General features: G+C 56.2%; 8 protein-coding genes across 8 annotated transcripts; 5 read left to right on the forward strand and 3 right to left on the reverse strand.

Moving 5' to 3' along the window:
• Window positions 1-1,207: 1,207 nt before the first annotated feature.
• On the forward strand, window positions 1,208-2,538 carry LY79DRAFT_4484 (uncharacterized protein). Its single transcript, XM_060553183.1, has 2 exons — window positions 1,208-2,411; window positions 2,516-2,538. Exon 1 carries the CDS (start codon window positions 1,573-1,575, stop codon window positions 2,245-2,247), a length of 675 nt encoding a protein of 224 aa, XP_060420529.1. The 5' UTR covers window positions 1,208-1,572; the 3' UTR covers window positions 2,248-2,411; window positions 2,516-2,538.
• A 610-nt stretch (window positions 2,539-3,148) lies between these two features.
• LY79DRAFT_4442 (uncharacterized protein) lies at window positions 3,149-4,281 on the forward strand. The gene has a single exon (XM_060553177.1). It carries the CDS (start codon window positions 3,254-3,256, stop codon window positions 4,028-4,030), a length of 777 nt encoding a protein of 258 aa, XP_060420530.1. The 5' UTR covers window positions 3,149-3,253; the 3' UTR covers window positions 4,031-4,281.
• Window positions 4,282-4,747: 466 nt separating this feature from the next.
• On the forward strand, window positions 4,748-6,028 carry LY79DRAFT_4518 (uncharacterized protein). The gene is made up of 2 exons (XM_060553187.1): window positions 4,748-5,209; window positions 5,284-6,028. The coding sequence occupies exons 1-2, from the start codon at window positions 4,993-4,995 to the stop codon at window positions 5,826-5,828; spliced, it is 762 nt and encodes a 253-aa protein (XP_060420531.1). The 5' UTR covers window positions 4,748-4,992; the 3' UTR covers window positions 5,829-6,028.
• On the forward strand, window positions 6,029-6,878 carry LY79DRAFT_4526 (uncharacterized protein). Its single transcript, XM_060553189.1, has one exon. It carries the CDS (start codon window positions 6,229-6,231, stop codon window positions 6,700-6,702), a length of 474 nt encoding a protein of 157 aa, XP_060420532.1. The 5' UTR covers window positions 6,029-6,228; the 3' UTR covers window positions 6,703-6,878.
• Window positions 6,813-8,175, reverse strand: LY79DRAFT_4507 (uncharacterized protein). Its single transcript, XM_060553186.1, has one exon. It carries the CDS (start codon window positions 7,698-7,700, stop codon window positions 6,924-6,926), a length of 777 nt encoding a protein of 258 aa, XP_060420533.1. The 5' UTR covers window positions 7,701-8,175; the 3' UTR covers window positions 6,813-6,923.
• Window positions 8,176-9,132: 957 nt separating this feature from the next.
• On the reverse strand, window positions 9,133-12,566 carry LY79DRAFT_675964 (Cullin family protein; the record flags this gene model as incomplete). The annotated part of the gene is made up of 2 exons (XM_060564461.1): window positions 12,222-12,566; window positions 9,133-11,875 (listed from the first exon to the last, which is right to left on the reverse strand). The coding sequence occupies exons 1-2, from the start codon at window positions 12,416-12,418 to the stop codon at window positions 9,133-9,135; spliced, it is 2,940 nt and encodes a 979-aa protein (XP_060420534.1). The 5' UTR covers window positions 12,419-12,566.
• Window positions 12,567-19,566: 7,000 nt separating this feature from the next.
• LY79DRAFT_4561 (uncharacterized protein) lies at window positions 19,567-20,463 on the forward strand. Its single transcript, XM_060553190.1, has 2 exons — window positions 19,567-19,691; window positions 19,789-20,463. Exons 1-2 carry the CDS (start codon window positions 19,675-19,677, stop codon window positions 20,297-20,299), a joined length of 528 nt encoding a protein of 175 aa, XP_060420535.1. The 5' UTR covers window positions 19,567-19,674; the 3' UTR covers window positions 20,300-20,463.
• A 516-nt stretch (window positions 20,464-20,979) lies between these two features.
• On the reverse strand, window positions 20,980-23,145 carry LY79DRAFT_532353 (uncharacterized protein). The gene is made up of 4 exons (XM_060556288.1): window positions 22,205-23,145; window positions 22,072-22,136; window positions 21,526-22,006; window positions 20,980-21,463 (listed from the first exon to the last, which is right to left on the reverse strand). The coding sequence occupies exons 1-4, from the start codon at window positions 22,651-22,653 to the stop codon at window positions 21,130-21,132; spliced, it is 1,329 nt and encodes a 442-aa protein (XP_060420536.1). The 5' UTR covers window positions 22,654-23,145; the 3' UTR covers window positions 20,980-21,129.
• Between the last annotated feature and the right edge of the window lie 3,631 nt (window positions 23,146-26,776).

The raw sequence follows: 26,776 nt of genomic DNA on the forward strand, positions 1-26,776 counted from the left end.
AGAGTATGTGTGTGTGTGTGTGTGTGTGAGAGAGTGAGAGTGAGAGAGAGTGAGAGTGAGAGTGAGTGAGAGTGAGAGTGAGAGAGAGTCAGAGTCAGTGGTAGGGAGACTCAGAGGTAAGAGATGAGCGCGAGCGCGGACCAGATTTGCAGCGCCATGCACCCCCGGGGCCAGTTGTCCCCATATCAGATCAGGCCGATCCTAACTCAGAGTCAGAATCGGAGAGAGAAGGCGGGCATACTTACCTGCCTGCGTATTTGATGTTGCGCTTGCATTTGTACTTGCACTTGACTTGATACTGCTGCATGCCCACCTCTCTCATCAGTCACCGTACACTACTACAGATACCTCTCATCATAGGGAACGAGACCCGGGTACCGGCGGGCCAGCCAGCAAGCCAGCCAAACGAGACCCAGGCTCAACAAAGGCAGTACACGGCGTATCTACTTGGTATCCGTGCAAAGTGATGAGCAACGTACTACTACCCCGGGGCTGCTGACATGGGGCGGGGGGCCATGGGCTGGCTTTGTAGGGATGCTGTCCGGGACGGTGAAGGCAGCGTCAGCCGATCGCAGGCAGGGCGGATGCGGTAGGAAATGGCCGGCGCCGTCTGATGACGCAGAGCAAGGCTGATTGATGCTGCTGTTCGTTCGTTCGTTGTGGCTGCCGTCTTTTTGTTTAATTGTTGTTGCAGCTATGCAGGTGCTGGCAAGGTGTCTGTTTTAATGCGGATGCGGATGCGGATGCCGGTCTACTAATACGGTCAGACGATTAATGTAGACCACAATTACCTTGTGCGATGACCCGTCCCCTCCCATGTGCAAAGTGTGTCGACCAAAGTGTTCGCAGCGGTCTCTTTCTCTCACTCTCTCTGTCTCTCTCTCCTTCTCTCTCTCTCTCTCTCTCTCTCTCTCTCTCTCTCTCTCTCTGTCTCTCTCCCACGTCAACGTTCCACTTGTAAACAGGCTCGGCCCCAGCAGATGCGTGGCTCCGTTTCTTTGGAGGGACAGGCCATGCGACGCCAACTGCGCCGGGCGAGGGTTAGATGCGCAGGCCCTTGCTTGTCGGTTCAGCAGGGAGGCAGAAAAACAAGCCAAGACATCCATCAAGTCTGCTGTGCTCTGGAAGTCACTTGGGTGTGGGTTGGTTGGCTGCTGCTGCTGCTTTTCTCGCCTGTTCGCCCCCCTCCCCCTCCCCCCTCCCCCTCCCTCGCCTTCCCCCTCTCCTCCCTTCCCCTCCCTTGAGGGTAGCCTTTTGCACCGTGCTCCGGCTGGCTAATGCCTGCCCTCCCTGTCTGCGGCGAGAAGCCACAACGTGGAAGAGGGACGAGCGGGCTTACCGGACCCGGGTAGGCAGCGGGTGCGTTTGGGCGAAGGGAGTCTGTTCGGATCTGCCGGAGGGGGTCCGGATTATAGTCGGCGGCAAAGGCCGCTTCCGTTCGAATCCCAGAGGGGAGGCCGCCGGCGAGAGACAACGGGTGATACGTCCAAGTCTGTATCGAGACCCGCGGGGTCACAAGGGCAGGATGAGAGAGTGGATGGTGGCGGTTGGCAGGCGTCTTGATTACGATGGATGGTGATAATGATGATGGTGAGTCTTGTCTTGGGGCCCTGTCCTGCCCTGCCCTGCCCTGCCCTGTCCTGTCCTGGGAACCAGCAAGGTCTGCGCTCTCTCCCTTGGACCATCCATCAACCATTACAATCCAAGTCCGGTATCGCAGTTGACCGAGAATTGGCGACGGATGCAGATGCAGATGGATGCAGATGCCACCTGGACGGACGGACGGACGGTAAGTTTTCATTGTGTGTGTGTGTGTATGTGGCCTTTTTTTTTTTCTGCCTCATTTTCTCTCTTTTTTTCCCTTCTTTTTTTTGTCTTTTTTTCCGGACCAGAACTCTCGGTAGGGCTAGGGGGAGAACGGACAACGAACGAGCAGTTTGTCATGGGATAAGAGTGGCTATCATTATCGTCGTCGTCGCCGTCGTCTTCGTCGTCGTCATCCTTGGGGCGAGGCCTGGGAAAGGAAGGCCAGAGAGAGGAAGGGCAATGGCATCGCGCCGGCCAAAGTCAATACTCGTCCGTGATGTCCATCACCACCACCACCAGCGACGCTTTCGACCCCGACGGTCTCTCCTGGGCTCTGGACCGAAAGCAGCCGATGTCAAGGCCGCCCGCCGATCAGGCCAACAGAAGTCCCTCCCCCCCCGAATACAAAACTCGTTCGTAAAACTAACAGAAAACGGATAAACAAACAAACGCATCCATCCCCCCTTCCCCATCTCCGCCATGGACCCACGGGTCTCATACCGTGTGACCGACTGACTTCCACGGACGAAACATTCTGTTCTTGTGCCCGAGAAGCTTCCGTTAACAGCCCTCGATGTCGAAAACCAGGCAAAACAGAGAGGCAGGTAAGCAGAAGATGCAATACATCAATGAAAAGTGGACGACGGGAGGGGCCGGAGATGAGGCAAAGCAAACGTCCGCGATGCACTCGCTCAACGCAATACTTCAGGATACCAAACGGAGTCTCCGATGAGGGTACGGGTGTGTCAGTGGTCTGTCTAGGTTGCATTTTATCTGCACGCTGTGCTGAGCCAGAACAACTAACAAGCTCAGGCTCATGCTCAGGCTCAGGCTCATGCTCAGGCTCAGGCTCATGCTCAGGCTCAGGCCCATTTCAGATCTGTTCACATGAGCCTCGCGAGCTCGGCCGGTCCTAGTAAGACATGTCCCGTTCCTATACCCCCCCCCGTACGTGGGCGGAGGAGCAATAATTAATTAGTCGGGGTCGATAAGTAAATAGATAAGGCTCGGCACCCATGGCGCTCCCCGTCCAACCTTGGCTCATTATTAGGCACTTCTATCGTCATCCACGTCCGCCTTCTCTTGCTCGCTGCTGCTGCCGCTGCTGCTGCCGCTGTCTCACGGCTCGCTCACCCTGGCTTCTGCTTCTCCGTCTTCTCCTCATCCACGGCAGGGCAGCGTGGCCAGGCCGTGGCTGGTTAGGCTTGCAGGAAAGTGACTGGTGGCCCCCAACCATCCATCCGTCCACCCGTTCTAGCCCTGTCGTATCTGGCCCTTTTCCTCTGGTGGCACCATGGACGCAAGCCGGGCTCCCTCGTCCAGCGTCTCAGGGGACGCGACTCGACGGCGGAGGACGCCGGCGCGCGGGATTCTCACATGACGCTGCGCCCGATGCGGTATCGCTTCCGGTGCGGGAGCGTGTATCTGGGACCCCGACCCCCGTGTAATGCCACACCGAGCGGGCGAGCGCCCCCCTCTGCCTAGTCGGTCTGTCGGTGGTTGTGGTTGTGGTTGTGATTATGGTGGCGGCGGTGGTGGCAGGCCGGACGAAGGTGTGGCCAGCACAGCACAGCACAGCACCAGCACACACAACCGAGGCAGGCATTTGCCATTGTCAGGCCGCTTGTCAGGTGTTAGTTCACGGAACGGGACCTCCAGAACTCTCTCTGATCCTCCAGTTGGTTTGTACCTGTATGTACGAGCCCTTCGCAGTAATACCAGCCAGCACGTTTTCGGCACGTTGTACATGGCGAGCGTCTTAACACCTCCATGTACCCTTGTCTGCACGGCAAGCCCTGCATCCAATAACAGACAGACAGACACGGCTGCATCGGAGCTTCTTGGCCAGCCGTCGTCGTCGTCGTCGTCGTCGTCGCCTTGCCCTGCCGTGCCGCGCCCTTGGACCAAGGGTGCCGTATCTGTACATGGATACAGTAGGTATACTAATATGCATAGTATCCGTGCCATAGATTTTGTAGACGCGGGAGTCTCATCTCTTCCTCTCTGTCTCTTCTCCCCCGCTCCTCGACCAACGGATTGCTTCAATATGAGCGATAGAAGGAGAGACCCTGGACTTACATCCGGTCCGGAACCCTGCCGCCGTCCTACCTTTCGCCAACCCCCAACCGAATCCCGTCCGTCTCAATGCTTGTGGCCATCGGAGCTTATGCAACTCTCGCACCGCCTCTTGACAATGCACCTCGCAGCTGACCGATCAAAGTAATAACCAACAAATAAGAGTGGCAATAACAACAACAGCAGCAGCAGCAGCAGTAGCAGCACCAATACTCGACCTCGTTCCCGGTAGTTCCGCGTCTGCCTCCGTCTCCAAGTCAACGGGGCCGCCGCCAACTCAGCGTCACGGCAATCGCCAAATCTCATCCGGCCTGGACAGTCCGGTGCACCGCCGTCTTGGATCCCATCCTCCTCCTCCTCCTCCTCCTCCTCCTCCTCCTCCTCCTCCTCCTCTTCGCGCGCCCCTCAAAGAAGACCTTCAACAAGTCGTGGGCAAAGCGAGAACGGTGGAAGCCCGCGGGGTTCGTCTGTCTCAGCGGCTAGGCCGGGCCGCCCAAGCTAGAGGCCCGCCGGCTCGCGCTTTGACAACCAGCCGCTGCCACCACATCGGAGACGTACCCGCCTCCGGCCATGCTGCCTCGCCCGCATCAGCAGCCATCAGCCATCAGCCATCACAATCAGCGAGCTACCACCACCACCACATCACGGCCTCTCCTCTCCTCTCACCGCCCGTGGACGCCCGACTCGAGCACCCCCATCCTGCCCAGACTGTGTTATAGCATAGGTAGTACCGGTAGTGTATGCTCACTATTCGAACCCCGTACATGTAGCATTTCCCGAACTATAACACCAGCATCCCAGCCGGAACCATACGTCATCACTGGTTCCAGCTCTTCTCCCCCCCCCCCCCTCCCCCTCCGAAGAAGCGGATTGTCAGACACGAGGGAAAGGAGGGGACAGGGACCCCGCGGCTTCGCGCTGGAAAGGGACCCCCCGGCCGTGCCCCTGCTTCGAGACGGCGGCCCAGCTCCTCCAAGGAGAGGACGGTCGGTTATCGATTGGCTCGAAGCCTTTTTGGTCGCCAGACTCGTCTCCCATTCGCTTTTCGATGCAGCGACATCCCCGCGACGATCTCTCGAGCCCTGGTTCGCGCTAAGATAGGGACATACTATGGGGTGCGTGGGCGCACACCGGCCAAGCTCGACGCTACCCGTAGTAGTTAGTAGCTACCATTCTTGCCCGCTGCTTTGTCTCTCACTCGCCGACCTCTCTCTGCCTCTTCTTCCCACCTCCTTGCCACTCGGGGCTCGTCGCCTGACCATTCGAACCTTTTCTTCTCACTTCACTTGTACGCCGACTTACCTACTCATCTATCTACCTCGTGTGCGTACGTAGTACTGCGCACCGTCAAGCGCCCTTATCTTTGCTTGAGACGTTCGTCTCATCTTACTTTCTGTGCAGGGCTCCGCCATGTCTCCAGGGATGCATCACTTCACACCATGGCACTGCTTGAGTCGAGTCAGGAACGCCGTCGGCCGCCAGGCGTGCCAATCCTTGTCTATCTCGCTGCGCTATTGTCCACGCTGGTGGAAGACACACGCACTCACACACACACACACACACCCCTTCGGAAGTCTCTCTCACTGTCTCTCTCTCTCGCGTGTACTCATGACCAGCAAACTTTTCCATCGGCAATGGTTTGCTGCACGAAACGGCATGGTCAAGCTCCAGTTATGGGGGACCGGTTCGAACCCGGTCGGGCTGGGATTGTCGCCACGCAGTTGAAACAACTTCAGTCTCTCGGTTTCAACCGCAAGGTAAAGTCAGTCGGTATGAGTGATGAAGGCAGCCGAGCACTGTTAGTTAGCATGGCTGGCTTTCTTTGCCCCCCCCCTCCCCAAACAGCCGCCCTCTATTTATCAGTTCCGACTTTCCCGTCGTCCATCGTCCATGCACACCGTCCGTCGTCGGGTCGAGCTGCCTTTCCGGGCCCATGCCGACTTTGACTCCCCGTCCGAGAGCCTCAAACAGAGAAAAGAAGGGGGGGGGGGGAGTAAGAGAAAATCAAGACCCCGCGGGGCTCGTAAAGTTTTCGACGCCGACTCAGCTCACATGCTCCCTCGCAACAGAGTCCGCCCTTGATCAAGGTGGGAGAGCCGTTGGCCGCGAACAAAATGGCACAAGCTTGCGCCTTGTGTTGCCTGTCGGCGGTCGGTTCCGCTCACTCTTTTGAGGCCATTGAGAGAGTGTGTAAACGTGGCGCAACATTCCTTATAAGATGCACCATCACCGCCTTTTCTTCCCGGCCCTTGGCCCCTGTTCGGTGGCCCTCCACGAACATCGCTCGCACAACCTCCGAGGCCAGCAACCCATACATGGCTTTACAACCACCACCCCTTTCATACAATGCTGGGCCACGCGACACATGTCAAGGTTGTTAATCATACCGACGACCAACTGTTTTCTCCGCGACTGCTACCCTTACCACCGACGACGGGCTTACACGACAAATGCGGCAAGCCGGCCCCATTGTTCGACAACTCGAGAGAACCTTGCAAACGAAAGCATCGTTGCCCCGGCCTTGCTCTGGTTGTTATACCCGTGTATTGCCCACCCCCTCTAGGCGCCCGAAATGGGCGTCTTGTTGGCTCCTACTCTTGCCGCCGAGCTGGGTCAAGGTCCAGTTGCCCATGTTGGTTGTTGTGTTTTTCTTTTGCACGCCGACTTGCAGACACCGACAAACGCAATCCCCATCGTTGGTTGCGACATCCTGGCAGCGACTGGTCTGTCCTGCTCAAAACACCCACCCGTGCGTTACTAATGCTGTGCATACACGGATGCGAACAAGCAAAGCTTCACGGGGTTTACGCTATCGGCTAATTAGGGATCGATGTTAGCATTTCTCTTGGCTCCGATGCCAGGTCCGACGACGACAACGACGACGACGACGACTACCACGGCAGCAACGACGACGGCGGCTGACTCGGAACCATGTCCAAATAACGCTTGGCTGTGCCAAGAGTAAGAATGCCCCCGGCTAGAGAACCCCGGCCGATGACGCTCTGCCCGCCCTTCACGTCGTCCGTATTGTTGCTTAACTTTTACCGCATCCTGGTCTTATGAGGACGGCAAAGCGGTCGCCTACATGCTGCTGCTGCTGCTGCAACCTCTTGATTCCCCACCCATCCTGACCGACGACTGACGCATCCTGGTATGCGTCGACCCGAGAGACTTAAAGTTGGCCGAGGGTGCGAGACGAGCTCACGGTCGCAGTCACATTGCCATGTATGTGTTTCTTTTGTGAAGAAGAAAAGAAAAAAAAAAGAAAAAAAAAAGACTGCTCTTCCCTTCGCTCCATCACTTTGATATGCGGTAAGAATAACACGTTCTGACGAAGACGGTCGTATGCTCTCACTTTGTGATGTTTGGGGCCCATGGCCCTGACCGGGCTGTCGTACCGCACCCACGGATCGGGAGAAGTGACGGGACCGACGAGGAACGCTGCTATTCCTGCTATTCCAACTTATTCCAACCATACCTAGCGGGTGATGTTTGAAGAACCGACGGGGTTCATTTCGCGTTGGTTCTGGTTTAGTCACGACCTGTCCCAGGCTACTCGGTTGTACCTCTGGGTGCTCTCTCGCTATTGACGTTTCGCGGTCGCCTCGCCCAGCGCTGGCATGATGTAGTCTCTGGCAACTGCCTCGATCACACGACCTCGCGCAGCGGGGGCAGTCCAGCACTAGAAAGAGGAGGAACCGCCGAGGGCCCTTGACAAAAGGTGACTTTACATCGCACCGCCGCATCTTGCATATGGGAAGGGTACGACGTCGGCGCGGAACAAGACACGCCCGTCGGCGAGGGCAAATCATCGACATGGCCACACAGACTCGGCTTGCGGTTCGACAACACGGCCGGCGGGAGGGGACGGCGTGCGGCGTCTCCCAGGCCAGTGGCCAAGACCCGGATCTGTGTTCGACTCTCTCGTTGGAGCAAGGCCCTGGAGCTGGGCCTTGGAGTTGATATCGTGAAGGGGGAGCGGGGACCTCGTCCCGCGTTGCTGAGCGCGAACGAGGCGCGGGAGCGTGTGTTCACAGCGACTTCGCGGGTCCTCCTCCCCTCACCTCGTGAGAGTCGGATGCGACGTCGCTCGCGTGTGCCGACGTGGGGCGTGGGTGGTGCCGAGCTCGGGCGGCAGACGCCGAAGCCGATCGTGCCCGAGCAGGTATCTTGAGGAGTCGAAGGCCTCTCTCGGTCTTGCTACCGGCCATAGCCGACAAACAGAAACGGGGACAGAACGCCGTGCCTGGCGTGTCTTGCTACCTGTCGGATCGGCAGGACCGGCCCCCCGATGGCTGGCTTGGGTCGGAGAGGCTCCTGCTGCCGGACACGACCAAACCGGGTGAGGCCGGTTGTTTCAGGAGATTGACGGCGCTCCGGGACACGGCCGGTATAGGTGAAGTGTCTTGTCGAGACTAGAGGACGAGGGCAGCCGCATTCATTAATGCCACCCCCCGTTCATTACTGGCGACCCGTGCTCTTGACCTGCTTTCTCATGTTGACAGCTAAAGTACGGGCGGACACGGCGGGTAAGTGCAAGAGATACTTGATGGAGGAAGCAAGAAATCAAAGCAGGCTGGAAGCATTGGCCTAATAGATACAAAAAGGGAAAAAAGAAAGAAAGGAAGAAAGAGAAAAACTCAATACCAGGATGTAGAGACTTTGCCATCTTTCATCCAGATGGGGACTCCGAGAGCCTCTTGTCCGCCCTCTGGATCACCGACACAAGACGCGCCCGACCGGACCGAATAGTGTCGTCGTGGGGTTCTATGGCTGAGTCGTCGCCGACCGGGCAAGACAACGCTCACGGCGATGCCAGTGTGCATACATTGGCTCGCGATCGGGATGCGGAAGACCATGCGTCCCACGTGGCCAAGAAGACAACTGGATACGGCCGATATTGCGGTCCTGGGGGTTGTCAGAATCGTGCGCCGCATTGCTTGCCCCTCGGCCGGAGGAAAGTAAGACAGGAAGTGGATTGCTCCCGCTCAAACTGGTGCGGCGTTTCGGGCCTCGCGTTCGCTTCATCACGGCAACTCGAACAAGACTTGGGAAACGGTGGGTATCTAATTTGTATTGGGCATGGCAATCCCCCCCCCCGCCATACAAGCGGGGGTGCCGTGGTCGGTTCTAGGCTTTGGCTAGTTAGCAGTTCTGCCATGTTTTTGATCGTTCCCCGGGCCCCTTAAACCAACATCGTCCGCCGTGGTCCCATCTCGGACGGGGAAGGGACAGCACAAGCTCTTCCGCTCATTTTTTGAGTAGGCGGTATTTGCCGCCTACCAATTCCAACTCCTCCTCTGCCATCTTCTCCGCGAGGAACTCCTGCAACTCCTCGTTGCTCCACGGGAACCCATGCGCGATCAGCATCTTCATCATCATGGCAATCTGGCCCAGCGGCATAGCCGGGCTCGAGTTCGTGAGCATACCGACAATGAACTGCCAGTAGACCTGTCGCCGTTCCTGCTCCTTGGCATCAAGCGCGCTGGGCTTCTTGGGTGAGACATCACCCGACTCCGTGGCGGGGGCTTCGTCCGGACCAGGTACAGCGGGGTTGGCTCCGCCATTGGCATCGTCGTTCAGCTTCTCGAGGACGGCGAAGGTGCCGGGCTCCATCTCACGAAGGACACGCTGACTAACCCAGAAGGAGATGGCGGACCGTATAAGATCGTCATCCATCTGGAGAACCTCTTCAAGCTGGTCGACGGTGCGGCGCAGAGGGAGCGGTCCTTTGTAGGTTTCGTCTGCCTGGAAAGCGTAGATAACGACGGCTTCGTACGTCTTGCACTCCCGCTCCACGGTCCTGTCTTCCAGCTCGAGGTTGACTGTGGCATTTCCGAGGTTATTGAGCCATGTTAGCTTGCGAGAAGACTTCAGACGTTCGAATTCGCTATCGTAGTACCCTTGCACCTCGGCGACGGGCCGTGGAAGAATGAAGTGCTCCCGGTCCATCGTTGGCCAGAAGAGCCGAGAAAGGATCTTCGTATGGTACGACGGAAGCTCCTTGGATTTCCGGACAGGTCCCCCGATGTGGCCTGCCCTCACCGTCTTGGAGATGATCGAATCGACCCTCTTTGAGTCTTGGATGTCTTTAATCATGACATCGCAGTTCTGCAAGGCGTTATCTCCGAACCGCTTCTTGAGCAAATGGAGCACCCGGATCTCTTGGGTGAACTCGACCTGGGTGGACAACAACCTATCTGCAATGATGTTCTGGAACTCTTTGATAAAGATATCCTGCGAACCCAGAGCATTGATCAGTGTTCCAATGACGTCTTCCGACTTGGGACGTTTGTAGTTCACACCGGCGTCCACAGGATCGGGGATCCATTCCATATCATCCCAGTCCAGCTCTTCTTCGTCCATAGCAGGACGCCTTTGCTGTGAGGGATCATTGAGCAGAACGGCTAGCTCAACGAGCTTTGTTTTACCCCCTTCGGTGCGGATGTCGTCTGGATTGGACAGGAGCCCCGTAACAACGATGGGGATGGCATCGTCTCTCTGGCACAAGTAGAGCTGGAGCGAGTGTACCACACGGTCCAGGAGCACTTTGGAATTGTCTAGAGCATGGAACGTTCGAATCATGGAGATATATACGCGGAGTATATCGAGCGTCGATCTCCCTGGGTGTAGCAGACGTTTTTGAAGGGCCGCCGAGAACGTGTCCGTCAGTTGCAAGCGTCGCTGAGGTGTGGTGATGGCCATGCGGAGGTCGTCTAGAGCTCCTTTGCTCTCGGGCCACTGCAGGACAATGTCGAAAAGCTCATGAATGCGCATGACAGCCAAGCGTCCGACTGCGATCTCCTTCCATTTTTCGACGTCGGCCCAAGCAACATCCCCGCTACCGAGGCGAGCAAAAACCTCGACTGCTAGCCGCGAGTAGTGATTCTCGACCCAATCGCATAGTGCTGCGATGCAGCGTGAAGGTGTGCCAAGCTTCGCCGCACGAGAAACCGACGGGGGGCCTGAAGCATCCTTCCCGCCACCTGCTTTTGGCTGCGTCCAGACGCCGGCGAATGATGTTTTCACATGCTCAATCATCACCGAGTCCATCAACTCGGCGAATAGTATCTGAAATCTCTCCCCGGCAAGGCCTACTTTGTGCAGCGCCTCGATCAACTGCAAGAGCTCTTGACGCGCTGCCGCTGCCGGCGTTGGGGATGGTGCTGCTGCCTGATTGTCCCCTTGCAAGCCGGTTCCCCGAGATGCCCCGGGGGAGGGTGCGGCCTGCATGCCCAGAATGACCCTCGTTAAGCGACCAAAGACGGCTCGAAGGGATTCCATGAGCGCCTGTGACATGGAATTGCCAATGACTGCGTGCAGATCACGCCGGAACTTGTCAACGGCAATGTCTGCATGCTTGTTGTCGAGGCCCCGCACAATGAGGGATAGCCCGTAGAGATACTGGCGGTGAGCTGCTTCCAGCGTACGTATACTCCCAAGGAGTACCTGAGCCTGGTCACCGTAGGTATTGCATGCGGACAGCAGGGGGAGGACGTGTTGAGCAAAGTGGTGGCGAACCTGCTGGGTATGCCAGGAGAGGATGTCTTCGGTGACGGTAGCGTGCTGAACGTGCTTCCATGGATGGAGCACCAGGTTAAGACTGTCGTAGAAGTCCGCATCGTAGTCCTGAGACTCAGATGCCAGGGCGCCAAACGAGTCCTCAGCAGCCACCGATGGCGGCAGCTGGATACGAGTTGTCACCACGTGCCATGCTCGATCCCACCTAACCTGGTCGTTGGACTGGTCGGGAGAAGGCGGATGCGAATGAGTTGGCGGGGGCGAGCTCTGCTGAAGATCCGAAACTTTGATGTTGCTGGGGAAGTGCGTGCGCGAAGGTGATTGATGGTGTGATGACGGCGGCGGTGGCGGTAGACCGCCCAATAGATCACCTTGTGAGGTGAACTTCTGTGATGGTGTCGAGCATGGAGTGGGCTGCGATACTTCCGTATTAAAAACAGACTTAAAGACGTTCTGCCGTTTGCCGCTCCACCTGGAGGGCGCGTTCATTGCGGTGACCATGGTTGCGCGATGTCCACATTTGGATGTGCTCAGGCAGAAGGATTCAAGACCTGTCCCATCGCGGAGACTCGACGGTGGCGACGACGAAGCGACGATTCAATACGGGAGGAGGAACACACCCGTCGTGTCTGCTTCGCGTCGTCTGTCTTCCAATATGACCGTGCAGTGATTGCTTGAGCATCCGAGGAGTCGTGTTTACTTTTGGCTGGCTGCGATGGCGGTGATGGGCTGATTAAGCGCTGCGCTTAAGGTGGGTGTTGGATGCTTCAAAAATTGGGAGGGGAGGCTTGGGCCTATCGCAGCGACGCGCTTATTACCTTCGTAGCTGGCGATTGGCGCTAACGCGGCTTCTGGTCCACATGACAGACTGGAAAGGACGCCAGGTGAAGCGAAGCTGACGCGATTCTATTGGCGGATGCGTAAATCCTTCGCCATGTGTCAGAAAGCTCTCGGTACGGCTCATCGACACAGTATACTTGACCGACCCCCGGTCATCTAAACCGACGCCCTCCATATCGATTTCCCTCTACGATCACCCCCCTCTCTCCTCAAGGCCTCTTCTCTCTTTCTCTCTCGCCTGTCTGCCGGACCCCTCCCCGGCACCCCTGGTCGTACCTAAGCTATTGGGCCTGCTTGTGTCGCATCCTGGCCTCAAATCGGGTCTCCCCCAAGTTGTCAACCATTTTGAACGAGGAAAAAAAAGGAAAACAAAAAACAAGAAAACACTGGATCATTCCGTCACTGCGGACTTACAGAAAAATATCGCCGTCATTGCGGCCTTACAAAGAATATCGGCTCAGCAGCGTTACTATGAACCCCGCCGTTGTTCAAACGTCTGTCCGTAGCTGGTATTCCCTGCCAACCCTACTGCTTGGGATAGAAGCACGTCTTCAGATGGCACCATCCCTACGACAAGTGTGGGGTAACGAGCCGACGGATCAAGATTCACTTGCACGTCCCTATGCAAAGGAGACAAGACAAGAGAAAGCAGTTGAAGCGAACAGGCCGAGTGGCGTCGAAGCCCTGGAGTTATACACGGTGGAGAGAGGCTTGATTGCTCAAAGTCCAGGTGCAGCATCTCGCTCCTGTCTGTTCACCATAACGAATCAAAGGGTAGGATCTATTCGAGCTGCCAGCACGCTTGCCGCCACATGCGTGTGTGTATCTTACTTGTCCAACGGACTGCCGGCGGCGACCAACTGCGTTTCGTCTAGGTCAGTGCACAACACCACGAGGAATCGTAGGACCGTCCGAGAAACCACACCCGGACCTGATTGCTGATGGGCTCGGGCATTCGATCAGTATGAACAGACAAGGTCATTCCAAGTAGTCGGCCTTGCGTCGGCTGCGGCGATACGCAATCAAACCCTAGCAGCGGTCGCGCGCCGTCCATGTATCTCTCTGCATTTCGACATCGCGCATTGTCAGTTCGACTACCGCTGTCCGGGGAGAGTTGGCCAGCGTGGTACCAACGAACGAATCGAGACCTGGAAAGGACAGCTAAAATGTGGTTCAAACACCGACTCGCCGCGCCTTTGCTTTGATGGGCCCCTACGATGGCCGATCCTAGCTCCACGGGACATCAAGCCTCATTCTCCGCTAAGCGGGGACATACGACTCAGCGAATCCGCAGTCTGGCCAGGTGCAGAGGGCCTGGCCCAAAATGACATTGCTTCATTAATCTCCAGTAACTAAAACAGCTCCACCATCACCACGCTGAATGACTGTGATCGAGTTTGTACAGGCCCGTATACTCGGCCAGCTGCGCCTGTTGATTCCGTTGATTGTTGCAACTCAATGATATGGACGTATCACATCGTGTCCCAGGCACAGCATGACGTTTTCATTGCCGCCGTTTACGAATAACTTCTTTCCATTGACCATGTGGCCAGGTACCGATAAATTGCATTTCTGTGATCCCCCGATTCGTACGCCCGCTGCGGAGGGGTCGCGGCTCGACTAGCTTCCCCTGACGCCCGCCCGCAAATCTCTCATCCCGGGGGACGAGATGATGGACGTTCGAGGGAGGCGCGGTGCTTTCCTTAACCTTCCATGCAGAAGGCCATTGACGCCTGATGATCCAGTCCCTATTCCCCAACTATCATTAATCGTCGACAGGGACCGCTGCTTCATGATCCTGCTAAGTAACAATGATCGTGCGCTCATGCTTCTCGTAACGACGCACCGCTATATCGTACGTTATCCGTACCTGCTATGGACCTTGGCCTCTTGGGGGACCTACAGGGCTGGTTCGTCATGCCGCCAGACGACAGGACAGGCCGATGTGGATGGTCGACAATAGGATGTTGCCGGTCGGCACGGCAGTGAACCAAGCCACCAAGCTCGTCCATTTCTTTTTACCACTCAACTGGGGTCTGAGGAAATCCTGCTGCCTGAAGTGCGTCTCGGTCCACCTATGTCGACACCCCCATTGCGTTTAGCGAGTGCGAACCGCGAACCGACGAACGGCTCCTCCCTTCCCTCTTGACGCTTGATTAACTACTCGCCTGTCCTTGCGAGACGAGTCTAGGACTTGGAGGTCACCCAGTGGATACCGGTGTGTCTTTGATGACAAGCGCTGATATTGGCACGCACAGAAATGCCGGACGATCCAATTCTGACTTGTCCAGATGAGACCGAGCACCGAGTCATATAATCAGTTTGACGGCAACTGCCCGTTTTGAACATCGCAGCAGCAGCAGCAGCAGCAGCAGCAGCAGAAGAAGAAGAAGAAGAAGAAGAAGAAGAAGCATGCGATGGTTGCTGCAAATCCTAATGTCAAAAGCGCGCGACGAATAGTGATTAGTTAGGTGGCGGCCCGCCACCCCAGGCACGATCAAAGACAGCTGGGCTCTTCAGACAGCGGTTCAGTAAGACGACAACGCAACATGAGGCCGGTTTGGCACGGCCTTGATAAAACCCGTCATCGCTCTTACAAACCCCAGCAGTGCACAATCGCCATGGCACTGGGCCAGGCTGTCAGTCTTCCAGCGTCTCACTCGAACTGCTGCGCCTACTTCGCTATATCGACCGTCGAATAGCAAGTGCATGTTAAGTCTCGAAGGAATGAAGTTGCAGCTCGCACAACAACCAATAGGAATCGAGATAGATCACGCCGTCAAGTATACCGGCCAATAATGTGTGAGGGTGCAGGACGAGGAGCACTAAGGCAGCCCAGAGCTGCTGTCATGCCCGCATAGTGTGGTGGGCCATCCCGATGCAACCCCGACCTGGGAAGGATCTCTACTTTACCGGGTCGCTGGAGTCGTACCCAAGGTAGGTAGGTAGCGTCGTACTTACTTACCTAGTTAGGTACGTACCTGGTACATACGAGAAGCCGACGACAGCTTATGTAATGGGTCGAGGATTGAATCTCGGTTCCCAATGTGCAACGAACGGTCGGGAGAGCCTCATGCGCTGTCTTGTCGCGCAGTCGTAACACAAATCTGCAGGTCAGCCTCACAGAGAACATCGGCTGTGGTTTTAATCTGATGGTGGATCTTAGCTCCGATTCAGTTTGAGATTCGCAATCCGGGTTGATGAGGCCATTTTATTCAGGGGCACGACGCGTGGTCCCATACCTTGGCTGTGTACCACCATATGGTAGGGGGTGAACAAGAAATACGGCTCATGCCTATACACTACACCAGCCGACGGGCGTCCCTGGGCCTGTCGCAAAGACTTGCATCGTGTTTTGCCGGTTTTCTAGCCTCTTTCGGGGCCTGTCCTCCAATCTTTCATTTACAACGCGAGTCTTGGGAATCCCGACTGCGCTCAGGGATTCATTCAGGTTATTTCTTGCGGATGTGGCTGCGGATGGAGGCCGGGGCGAGGGATGAGGCCCCGCACAAGATGAAGGTCGGATGGAGAATACCGATATGCCCGACATCTCCATGACCCCCAGTCCCCTTCCCCCCCCCCCCCGTTCGCCGTTCACAGATATTGCCCGACAGGCGCAATGGGGCCGACAGCGCACGACCGTTCGGGACTAGGGGTCGATTATTGCCACCGGCAAGCTTGAGGCTCTCTGCAAACCAACTGGGTCCATCGACGTATCCATATGGGGAGTATTATGCCACTCTAATGACCGCAATCTCCTCCCCCTGCTGCACGTACGAAGAAGCTCAGGAGGTAGACAGAGGTGTCCGCCGAGACTGGCATTCTCTAGCGACAAAACGACATCTAGGGAGGGCATATCAACCATCATCCGCAAAGACAGACTACAGATGGACGGCCCGCCCATCCGTGGTCACATCATCATCCCTACAACATGCGAGACCGGGTCTTGAAAATGGGGAATGATCGTCCATCGTTGCCTGCTTCAGACCAAAGGCCGAAGGCAATTGGTACTGCTGTCTTGTTGCTTCTTGTCGGGGACCTCGTCGGGGACCACCTCTCGATACCGACCCCCGCTTCTCCCACCATACCCCTGTTGTATCTTTGCACAGGTGAGTCTGTTTCTGGCCGTCGGCAACCCGAATGTCAAGTCCCTGCCTGCCCCGATCCGATGAACAGGATCTCTATCTGTAGCTAGCAAGCCTCGAGCGGGAGCTAAGGGGAGGATGGCTGGCTAGCTGGCTGGGTCTGCACAGGAGCAGAGTTGCATTTCCCGTCGTGGCGGGGTTGACTTTCGGAGGATCGATGGCAGCTCCTGGGGTGGGGGTTCCAGGGAAAAGAGTGAAATGATACAGAGGATTTGATGCGCGCGTCTGCTTGCAGCTGACTGACCGTAGTGTGTGCAAACATGAGCAACTGAAGTTCGACTGATTGTTCAGCAGAACAAACCCGGTCATAATATTGGTGCGCGCGGCTTACGACGACGTTGGACTTCGCTTCTTGGTCCAATCATGTGGTGCTGCATGTTGCGGTGCGTACGTAGTTGCATATGCCTGTGGTTCTCGATACAGGTGAGCTGCGGGAGATTACTCCTGGCTCCATCAGCTCACCTGTATCTCACCTACACATTAGCTATTGGTAGCCAATAGATCTCACCAGCCTTTCCCGCAAAAGCCGATTAACTCCTTGCTCCATTGGGCTTTCCGCCTCCCTCTTCCGGAGCGCTTCCCTGCAAGCCATACGCTCGCTTCATCGCGCCGTGGATTGGGGCATCCTCAACAAGTGTCGGAAAGAAGGGAGCAACGGATGGTTATGCCTGGGTCGATGTCGCTGCGACTTGAGCAATAGGTATCCGTACGCGCTTGGCAAAGGCTGACGTTGCAATAGGTAGCAGCATTTGGCCCTTGCGAGAGTTTCGGCTAGCGACTTGACACCTCCACCCTCCCAGGGGCGGAGAGACTCCGACAAACAGGGTCTAGGGGGTGGCTTTGCTGGGTTCATCGACGGAAGCCAGAAGCAAGAAGCCAGCAGGGATTCGGACGAAAGCTCGGGACCGAAGGTCGGAATGTTCCCCCGTCACGCGGACGCTAAGGAGTATGGGGTCTTGAGTCGATGGGATGGATACGCATGCACACGTCTCTCGTTGGAAGTGGGAATGAAGAAAACATATCGCCGCTGTATCTTGTTTGAAGGTGAGTACCGCTGTTTACTTCTCGTTCTTCTAATGTCGCTTGGCTGCCAATCAATCCTGTCAGCCGGTCCGTCGCTACTAGCTTGCATCTGGACCACCAGATACCATTAAAGCAGGAAGGAACTTCTGTACTCGTCCCCACCGGTGTGGACTGCGTGCGATGCGACTTCCAGGTGAGAGACTCTCTCCCTCTCTCGCTCCATCTTTACCTTCATCCGCAGCTTCCCTGTCCTCTTCGCCCCCTATTAGTCCGGGTTCACCAATCATGTTCCGGATTTTGTCTCCCCCGTCCGCCTCCCAGCCCTGCACACCTGCACACCTGCACACCTACCGACCTCCCTAGGTACCCACGCGTTCTTCAACCACACCACGTTGCAGCCGGGCTCCTCAAATCCCACGTTGACCACGCCCTTGACGCAGCAACAACTCACCCAGACGGACAAGACTTGTCGCAGGTGCCCACGAGGAGGTACGTGGTCGTCGTCGAACCAGCAAGAGACACAGAACTGTGGCGGAAAAACAAGTGACGAGGTTGCCATCCCCGTCATCTCAAGGACGAAAGACGCCCGCCGCTAACTAGCAATGACAGCCGCCATCGTATCTTTGCCAGGTTGCTGTAACCCCCAGAACCTCCACGACTTAAGACCTCGTCCTATTCCTATCGCAGCTGTGTCCCAACCGGGGAGGGGGCGTAGGAATGTGGGGGGACCTACCCGCGCACATAATACACAGTACCAAACCCGGTAAATGCTGTCGCCTCCCTGCCCTGCACTCATGCTTCTTGCTTGTTGCTTTCTTCATTCTACGTTGGGCCAGCGTCGGGGCGTGGATTTCTCACTTTTTGTTTAGGCCATGCTTGTTTTGTGCCTCTGTCTACTTTGATCCATGGCACTTTGGACATGCTGGTTAGCTTCGGCGGGGTCCCCAACAACCCATCTGCAGGACCAGCGCGGCCTCGACGGAGCCCGGACTGTCTGCGGCGACGATCGCTACCCTACCCGCTCGTTGCTCCTGGAGAGCCTTGAGCCCTGAGCCCGGGTCCCAGGTACCCAGTCCCAGGTCCGTCGCCATGAGAGGTGGGTCTTCAAACGCCTGCGGGGACTAGGCTGAAGAGGGCCCCTTCTTGCGACCGTTCGAGATGGGGGAGGTTGCAAATCGCTATCCCGGTTGACGCCTTCATCTCCCGGCCGTTCGCTTCGTCTTCCGGTTTTTCGCTGAGGTCATCACCCTGCCCAAAGCGCACTGCAAACCTGGCGACTCTCGGGGTTCCAAAGCCGACACTTCTGTCGCTTTCGTCTTGGCCGATGCAACGTCGGGTGCCTCTGTTCCAGTCGATAGAGCAAGAAAAGCCTACAAGGAGCGAAATGGGGGTCCCGAGAAAAGAGCCCATGCCGCATCGTCAGCATCCATCCGATCTGCGCGTCCGGCTCTTACCTCGCCCCTACGTACGCATACGGCGCCGAATCTCACGCTGGTCGAGCCGTCCTTCCCGTAAACCATCTTTCGATCCCACGGCTCCACAACGTCGCGCGCGGGGCAAGCACTTTTGAGCGAGCTTTCGAGCTTTGCTCCCGTCACTTTGCCTGCCGGTTCGCACACTCGCGCACACGACTCGTAGATGGGGATCTTTCACGATTTCCTCAAGTCATGGAAAGAGACCTGGGTTCATGTGGTCTGCGATGGGAGGGAATCCCTTGTACAAGTAACGAGGAAGAAGCTCGAATATCATACGGTGTGCCTGGCCGCCTTGGATCCCTGGATTATGGCAAGCTATACGGCCCTGCCGCCCCCTCTGTCGGGTCCCAGCAGATGCCTTCACTTACACGTGGATTAGAAATTACTCCCGCCGCCGGTCTCCTGGCATGATGGACCAACGATCCCTGGTACTCCATTGCTAAGAACCGGGGTCACCCCTTGTGTTTCTCCCCTTGCAACACCCGGATGAGGCACACACGCCCTCAAACTCCGCCGGACTGATCTTGACATCACTACGAGCCCTCCCCGGCTCACAGCTTACTTGGCGCTGGCGCTTAGGCAACAGGGCGTCCCTCTCCAATACACGCTCCAGGAGCTAGGACCTCGTTTGCGTGTTGCTGGAAACGTCGGCACCCCGCCCCTCCCCCCCCCCCCCCCTCGCTCATTCTCTCTGTTACATTTCGTCCAAACTTTGGCCATCCGACATCCAACTCTCCGCAGCCCGTCGTATCTCCGGCTTACCAGAAGATCCGAAGGATGTCGCGTGCATGACAACGGTACGGTGGTATGAACAGTTCCCTTTCTTTGCCCCGTTTTTCTCTTCGATTTACGAGTACCACATAAACGGGTTCCCCATGTCCAAATCTCGTAACGCTTCCCAGGGATGCTTATTGTTCCCTCCTTTGGGTCAAAGGGCTGGGAGGGGTGTGGTGTGTGCCCGCGACCGCCTTTCGAACAAGGGACCCGGCGTTGTGGCGGCCGCCATCAAACGGGATGCCCTCCTGCTGCCCTGCTCTCCCCACCTGTGTTCCCATCGTTTTGGCATGGCAGCTATCCCACCTGCGGCCTTGGCTTTGGCTTGTACGATGTAGTTTTTTCTTTTCTTTTCTTTTTTCCCCCCCTCCTGCTGGTATTCTTGGTATACGAAGCAGGCGTTGCAGGCTGCAGGGTGCGACCAGTTCAATTTCAATATTGCCAGGAAGGGGCTCGAGCTTTTCAGCCCTTTCCCACGTACTATGTAGTTTTTTAGAGTTTTTCGTTCCCTTTCATTGTCATTTTATTTTATGCTATTCTCTTGGTGTTGGGCCTCCACCTATCGACCGGGCAAGGAGGTTTCCATTTTACGATATACGGGACATGACGCACGTGGTAGATTGTAATCTTACTGCTTAAGGCAGCAGCCTGATGTGTTCCATTGTGGCAGTGGAAGATAGTAGTAGCGCTGTGTCCCGGCAGTGCGACGAGCACCAAGTGTAGCCAAACCAGGAAGGGGGGGGAATAAAAAAGATGCGTTTCTTTGCGACGCTAGTGAAAGGGTATATTTTCCAGAATGGCCAAGTTGCCTTCGGGCGGCGATGACACTTCACCCCTTTCCTCCCCCTTGCTCCTTTCCTGCCGTTGTTGTTGTTGTTGTTGTTATTGTAGTGGTAGTCGTTGCTGTGCTCTCGGGGACGAGGTCCCCGAAAGTTCCGTTATTCATCCGCCGCTTGAGAGGGATAAACTAAAAATAAAACAAGGGCACCACCTGTGATCCATAGCCCCAGAAAAAACTCTGTATATAACCAAGAGAAAAAAAAACAGCAATAAAACCGTTGAAGGCTAAAACAATCAGGTAAAGTAAGTAAGAAAAAAAATGAAAATCACGGCAAGAAACTCCTTCTGCAAGATGTGCCAAATGCTGAGGCCGGTTCGGGCAATACTGGCTAATGTGACTCCGTCGCCGCATCGGCGTTGTTTTTGTGCGCCCCTTGTCTGTCCCTCTCCCTCTTGGTCCCTCCTACTTAAAAAAAAAAAAAAAAAACGGAGAACCTCCTCCATAACATGTACATGTCGAATGATATGACGGGTCGAGAGGGGGGGGGGGGGGCAAGGGTGCCCGCCCCCTAGGATGAGCAGCAGACTGAATATGGGACTTTGGTAGTCGTTGCTCGTTTGCTGCTTGCATGGTTGGTTCGGCTGGCTCGGTTGGTTTCCAAGCCGGGCGTCCTAATCCCAACCAATATCTACGTGTTCCGGCGCTGCTGCTGCTGCTGCTGCTGCTTGCATTTGTCGTGGAGGAGGTGGCCGTTCCTCGCCGTCGTCCTCGTAAACTCGGCTCCGCAGTTGGGGCACGTCGCCTTGGTGGCCTGGCCAGACTTCTCCCTCTGGTGCCTCAGCAGGTTGCTGAAGGTCGAAAATTGGCGCCCGTTGCAGCCATGCTCCCAACACTGCGGCTTGGGACGACTCTGCACCACCCTGACGTGTCCCTGGTCTGGGGTTCCGGGGCCGCCGCCCATCGAGGGTGGCACGCCGTACATCATGCTTGGGTCTTGTCCAACGGGCATCTGCGGTCGGCTTCTGCGTTGGTCCTTTGTCAGTCTCACGTCCCTCACCCACTCTCCGTCTTGCGGCTGACATACCCGTAATGTGTTGGTTGTTGGAACTGTGGCGAGTAGTCCATGCCACCCATGCCGTAGGCCGAGGCCATGGGGGGGTACCCGCTTTGGTAGCCGTGGTCTGATAAAGGCGGGCTGTAGGACGGCAGGTACGATGATGACCCCATTGTTGTTGTTGGTTCTGAGAGCAACGAGATCGGCGCCGGTGCTGTCGTGTAGATCGGGACGCCCATCGTCGACGATATGTCTGGTAGGCTGAGTGGCGGCGAGTGGACGTAGGGGTTGCTCCCCGCCCTCCTGACGCGCTGTGATGTTTTCGAGTCCCGGCGCGCCATGTCCCTCTGCTTCTTCAGTTCTCGCTGCTCCGGTGTTAGAGTCCCCCGCGGCGGGCTCGATGTTACTGATCTGGATCCGCTGGGAGGCGTAAGGCTGGTGTCTGGTACGTGCCCAAGCGATGAGAGGTTGTGGCCGAGTAGCGCCCCGCTCGACTCGCTGTTATCGAGGCCTTCGGGTTGGTTGTGTTAGGACGTATGGGAAGACATGAGAAGAGGGACAAAGGAAGTTATTTACCGGGCCAGGTGAAGGATGATCGGCTTCCCATGGTGAAAGAAGGGTCGAATTGCATAGCAATAGCGCTGGGAGAGAAAGAAAGGGATGTCAGAATGCATCTATAGGTCAGCGTGGAACAATGCTGGGAGCGCACCTCATGCTTGCTTCGGCTAGAAGTGGCGGAGAGGACTGATTGGAGGAGTAGTCTCGGGCAGGGTCTACTCTAACGAGAGGGGCTGAATCCGAAGTATGATGCACCTCGTGCTCGTTCCACTCTGCATTCAAGATGTCGGGTGGTAGCAGAGGGAAGGGCGAGTATCCTTGTGGGTTGGGGGAGGAGAGGAAGGTGGCCGAGCTGGGCGGGTTGGGACTGATATAGCCAGAGGAGTGGAGAGCCTCAGACCTGACCGAGGGGCTGGACTCTAACGGTAGCGTTCTGGGGGAATCGACTAGTTGGATGTTGGCGAACTGAGCAGCAGTAGCTGATACGCGGCTTCCTGCTCTGGATCTGGGCGGAAGTGAGTAAGAGTCCTCGCAACCCTGCTCAGGAAAGCCGGAAGCCATTGCTAAAGAAGGACTAGAAAGAAAGTCTGGGTGGCACATACGGGCGAGCCTTTTTGGGGGAGTTGGAAGTCGAGATGTGTTGCTGAAAGTTTGTATGTATATCCAAGCGTCGTCCACATGTATCAAGCCAGTGACCAAGTCTGAAGGCTGGAGGCCGAGATGGACTTATAATGAGACCCAATCCGATCAGGCAACGAGTTTAAGGACTGGGCAAGGAGGGATTGCTTGCTTGCCGGGTGTAGGCTTTTGGTTCAACGAGATCACGGATGCTAAACTTGGATATCACCAGAAGGTTCAAGATCTCAGCCTCACAGGTCTAGGCGGGCACTGTCTTATAAATGGCAGGTGGGCAGTGAAAAAGATGGCATGGTGGAGTTAACAGCCCAGATCCCGACCTCTTGACGTACTCTCTCAGTGCATAGAAGGGAAAACGCGAGAGACGAGCATGTTCGAGGGGGACAAGCTACACCACATGGAGGCAAGTCCAGACAGCGGGCAGGGATTCAGGGAAGAAGAGAAGATGGGATTGAGTGACCAGGATGGAGAAGAGTAAGGTACGAGCGCCCCCCCCCCCCCCAATTGTGTGAGGAGGGGTATATCCAAGGGGTGTGAGAAGAAGGGTGTGTGTGTGAGAGAGAGAGAGGGAGTGTGCGTGCGAGAAGGGGGAGGCGTGGATAAGAAGCATTTGGGGTGACGAGGGGGGGGCGTGTCAGCGCGGATGAGGACGGGCGAGAGACTAGTGTGGTGTGTGGAAGAGCGAGAGAGCGCAAAGAGGAGGTATTTTGCTAGGTGTGTGTGAGGGCAGCGTAAGAGTGCGAGAGTGACATGGAATTATGATGACCGAGAGGATAGGCGGATTGGGGGCACAAACGACAAGTGAAGAAAGACATGGGGGCTGTGGCGGGGACGGGGAAGGGATCGATAGGCTCCAGCATTTCTTGCAAAAGCATTGGCAGCCGTGTTGAAGACGCCCCAGTCGGTACCTCAACGTCCCTGCTTGGGACGGCTGCAGGGCGATGGCTAAATCCGCGCTAGGACATTGTAAGGCAAGGCAAGTGGAAATAGATGTGGAATTAGAAAGGACGGATGACATCGCTGGAACTCTGGCTGGCTCCTCGCTTGAGACGGACCTGTCTGCCGCAGGGGCGAATGCTGGCGACCTGGAGTTAGCCGTCGGGGGGAGCAGCGGATTCGATCCCGACCGGTGGTCAGGAGAAGTTAAAGATTAAAGACGGGAGCAAGCAAAGAGTGAGTGAGAGGCTTCGCGGTAGGCGTGTAGAGGAGACGACTGACGAGGCCCGGGTTGCGTGGATCGGGAAAAGGGAGCGTGATGCGGTATACCTAGTCGAGCGGACATTAGACCCCAGGGCATGGTAATGTTGGGCCGGGAGCCAGTACGTCGGGACGGCGGTTTGCGTAGCAAACCTAGCCCAGCACCGGCCAGGGCAAAACATCATGCGGGCGACGGGTGGCAGGCTGCTTGGCCGGATAGCGACAGTAGCAATGGATACCCTCCTGCAGCAATATGATTGATTTATTGCTCGTCAGTTCCCTTGGCAGCGCCACAGGCAGCACCCACCGGCAGCGATAGCCCTACCGAAGATGGAAATCCAGGACCGCCTGTTGGCAGAAGAACGAAGCCCGTCCGTTTGACGAACCACTCGAGCATCAGCTTCTGGAAACGGCAGCTCGGGCAGCACACGTACTAAGTATCCAGGACCGACGGTTTCCCTCAAGCCAGGGGCCCTTGCCGCTATATTGCAGCATAACATGATGCCTGGATAGGCAAGGTGAAGACAAGAGTGGAGGGACAAGAGGGGACGGGACCCAACGGCCTAGGTGCTAGTCGTCTCAATCGAGACACAGTCGGCGTTCAGCAAAGAGATTGCCCGAGAGGAGAGCACACCCGCCAAAACGGAGACGAGGGGACGCACGGGCACGGGTACGGACACAGGCCAGATTGACAGCGGAACAACAGGTGCGGCAGGTGGTGAAGGGAAAGTGCATGGAAACCCTCTCTAGGTCGAAAGAAAGGATCGAAATCCCTGTCGTTGCTTGTGTCGTCTGTGGCCTCGGGGTATATGGTGGAGTAAAATGCGAGAAGAATGACTGAGACCACAAATGGGGAAAGGAGAGAGGAGGAGGGGAGGAAAAAGATAGGGCAAAAAAAAAAAAAAAAAAAAGAGGGAAAATCAAAGTCAGGAAGTAAACAGATACGTACCGGACGCTAGTCCGCTTCTGTTTAGCGTCTGATGCCTCCACAAGAGGAAGGAAGCGTAAGTAGGGAGAGAAGGTACGGACGGTACCGACAAGGTACCTATTCGTCGAGTAAAGCACGGAAATGACACTACCTTGGTTTTCTCACCCTCGAAATCTTCTGTATGTACATTCGGTCACGGACTCCGTTGTTGCAGGAATGGACTTACTTATGAGTGAGATATCACAGCGAGTCTATCAAAAGTCCGTATCCACATCCTTACCGTCATTTGTGTACATATATCGGATGTGCGGTGATGCTTGCCAGCCCAGCCCCGAGTCCGTACTATAGGACGGTCACGGGAGTAAGAATTCAGACGCACGAGAACAGTAAAGCTCCATGTCAGGGTTACACATACACGAACGACCACGCGGGGATTACCAAGACATCTTGAACAAGTACGGATTCCCGTTGCCTTCTTGTTTATGCTTGATCCGAAAAGCAGCGGCAACCGGGACCTATTTTGGCTCGGTTTGGAAGGTTAGACGAGCGTGTGAGAAGCTTGCGTCAGGGTGGCCGCAGTGGATGCGCTACGTGCGTTAGGCGTTTTGTTGCCCACTTGCCAGAGAGTCCCGAGTCCCGAGTCCAGCAGCTGGGTGGTGTGGTGTCTGTCTTGGATGTCTCGACAACTGGTGACGGGCGTTCTCGTGCATGAGTTGCGGTGTGTTGTGTTGTGTTGTGTGTGTGTGTGTGGTGTGTGTGTCCATGACATGTTCTTACTCCCCTTCATTCTTTACCAGCTTGGACGCCACACTGTAATTGCTCACTAGGTAGGTATCAAGGTAGCTAGCTGAATGCGCATGTTCCTAATTTTGTGGATGATGATGAAAACGCTCTACGCGCCCCGGCTTATTCAACTAATCTTACGTCGTCTCACATCTGCTCTGCACTGTTCCCCCCCCTTCTGCCCTTTCTACGTGGATGCCTCGCCTTGCTTCCAGAGACACCGTGTCGGACGATCAGAGGCAAATGCGTGTTGCTTTCTTAGGTCTTACGGGGTATATTTCGCGCGGGTGGCTAGGTTTGGGATGACCCCATCGGATAGAAACGTACCGAGTATAGCGAAGTATCTTCCTCGGACGGCCATTGTCTCTCAAGTCTGGGGAAATATGGCGGGCCCACGCCGTCGCACTCGCATAGACGTGATAATGTAGCCCATGCTCGACACCTCGAAAGACACGGAACCGTGCTCGACTGGACCGGCCTGCTTCAGACTTCAGTCCATCAACACGAAGTACTTTGGGTACTAGGTACCTCCCTGGTATGTGCTGGCTACACCGCATCGTACTATCCGTACCCTACTGGGGAGGTACTCTTATCTAGGCGCCATTGTACATTATCTATCTGCACGTGGAGAGCCAGAGCCATCTTAACCTAGGTACCGTATGTATGTGCGTCCCTTGCCCTCCGACACAAGTACGTACCCCACTAACCGAGATGCCTGCCGCCTGCCGCCTGCCGCCTGCCCCCGCCGTCGCCGTCGCCGTCGCCGCTCCTTCTCCGTTGCTCTCGAGGCGGAGGCGAAAGACAAAGACGAAGAGGGGGGAAAGCACGACCCACGACTTGCTCAGCAGGCAGGTGTGTGCTTTGGGTTCACTTAATTAGGTAGTCTTGCAGCGCCTTCCTTGCAATTGCTGCAAATTGCGCCTTGATAGCTGGCCGCTGCTTGCCGCTTCGGCCCCGAGCACCTGCCCAACGTTGCCCCCCTCGACAAGAACAACAAGAAGCACAAGGAGACACGGGCATGGCATGGCATAGCAGCATGTCATGGCTCGAGGTTCCCACGACCGGCGTCATGGATTAGTAGGCAGGCATGCAGGCAGTCATCAAATCTAAACCGAAGTCAGAGTTTCCTTCTTTGCAGGGTGTTCTTTCTCCAAAAAATGACTTGCAAAATAGAACCCA

The sequence above is a fragment of the Colletotrichum navitas genome (genome assembly GCF_030913465.1).
Source record: "Colletotrichum navitas strain CBS 125086 chromosome Unknown LY79scaffold_1, whole genome shotgun sequence".
NCBI lineage: Eukaryota > Fungi > Ascomycota > Sordariomycetes > Glomerellales > Glomerellaceae > Colletotrichum > Colletotrichum navitas.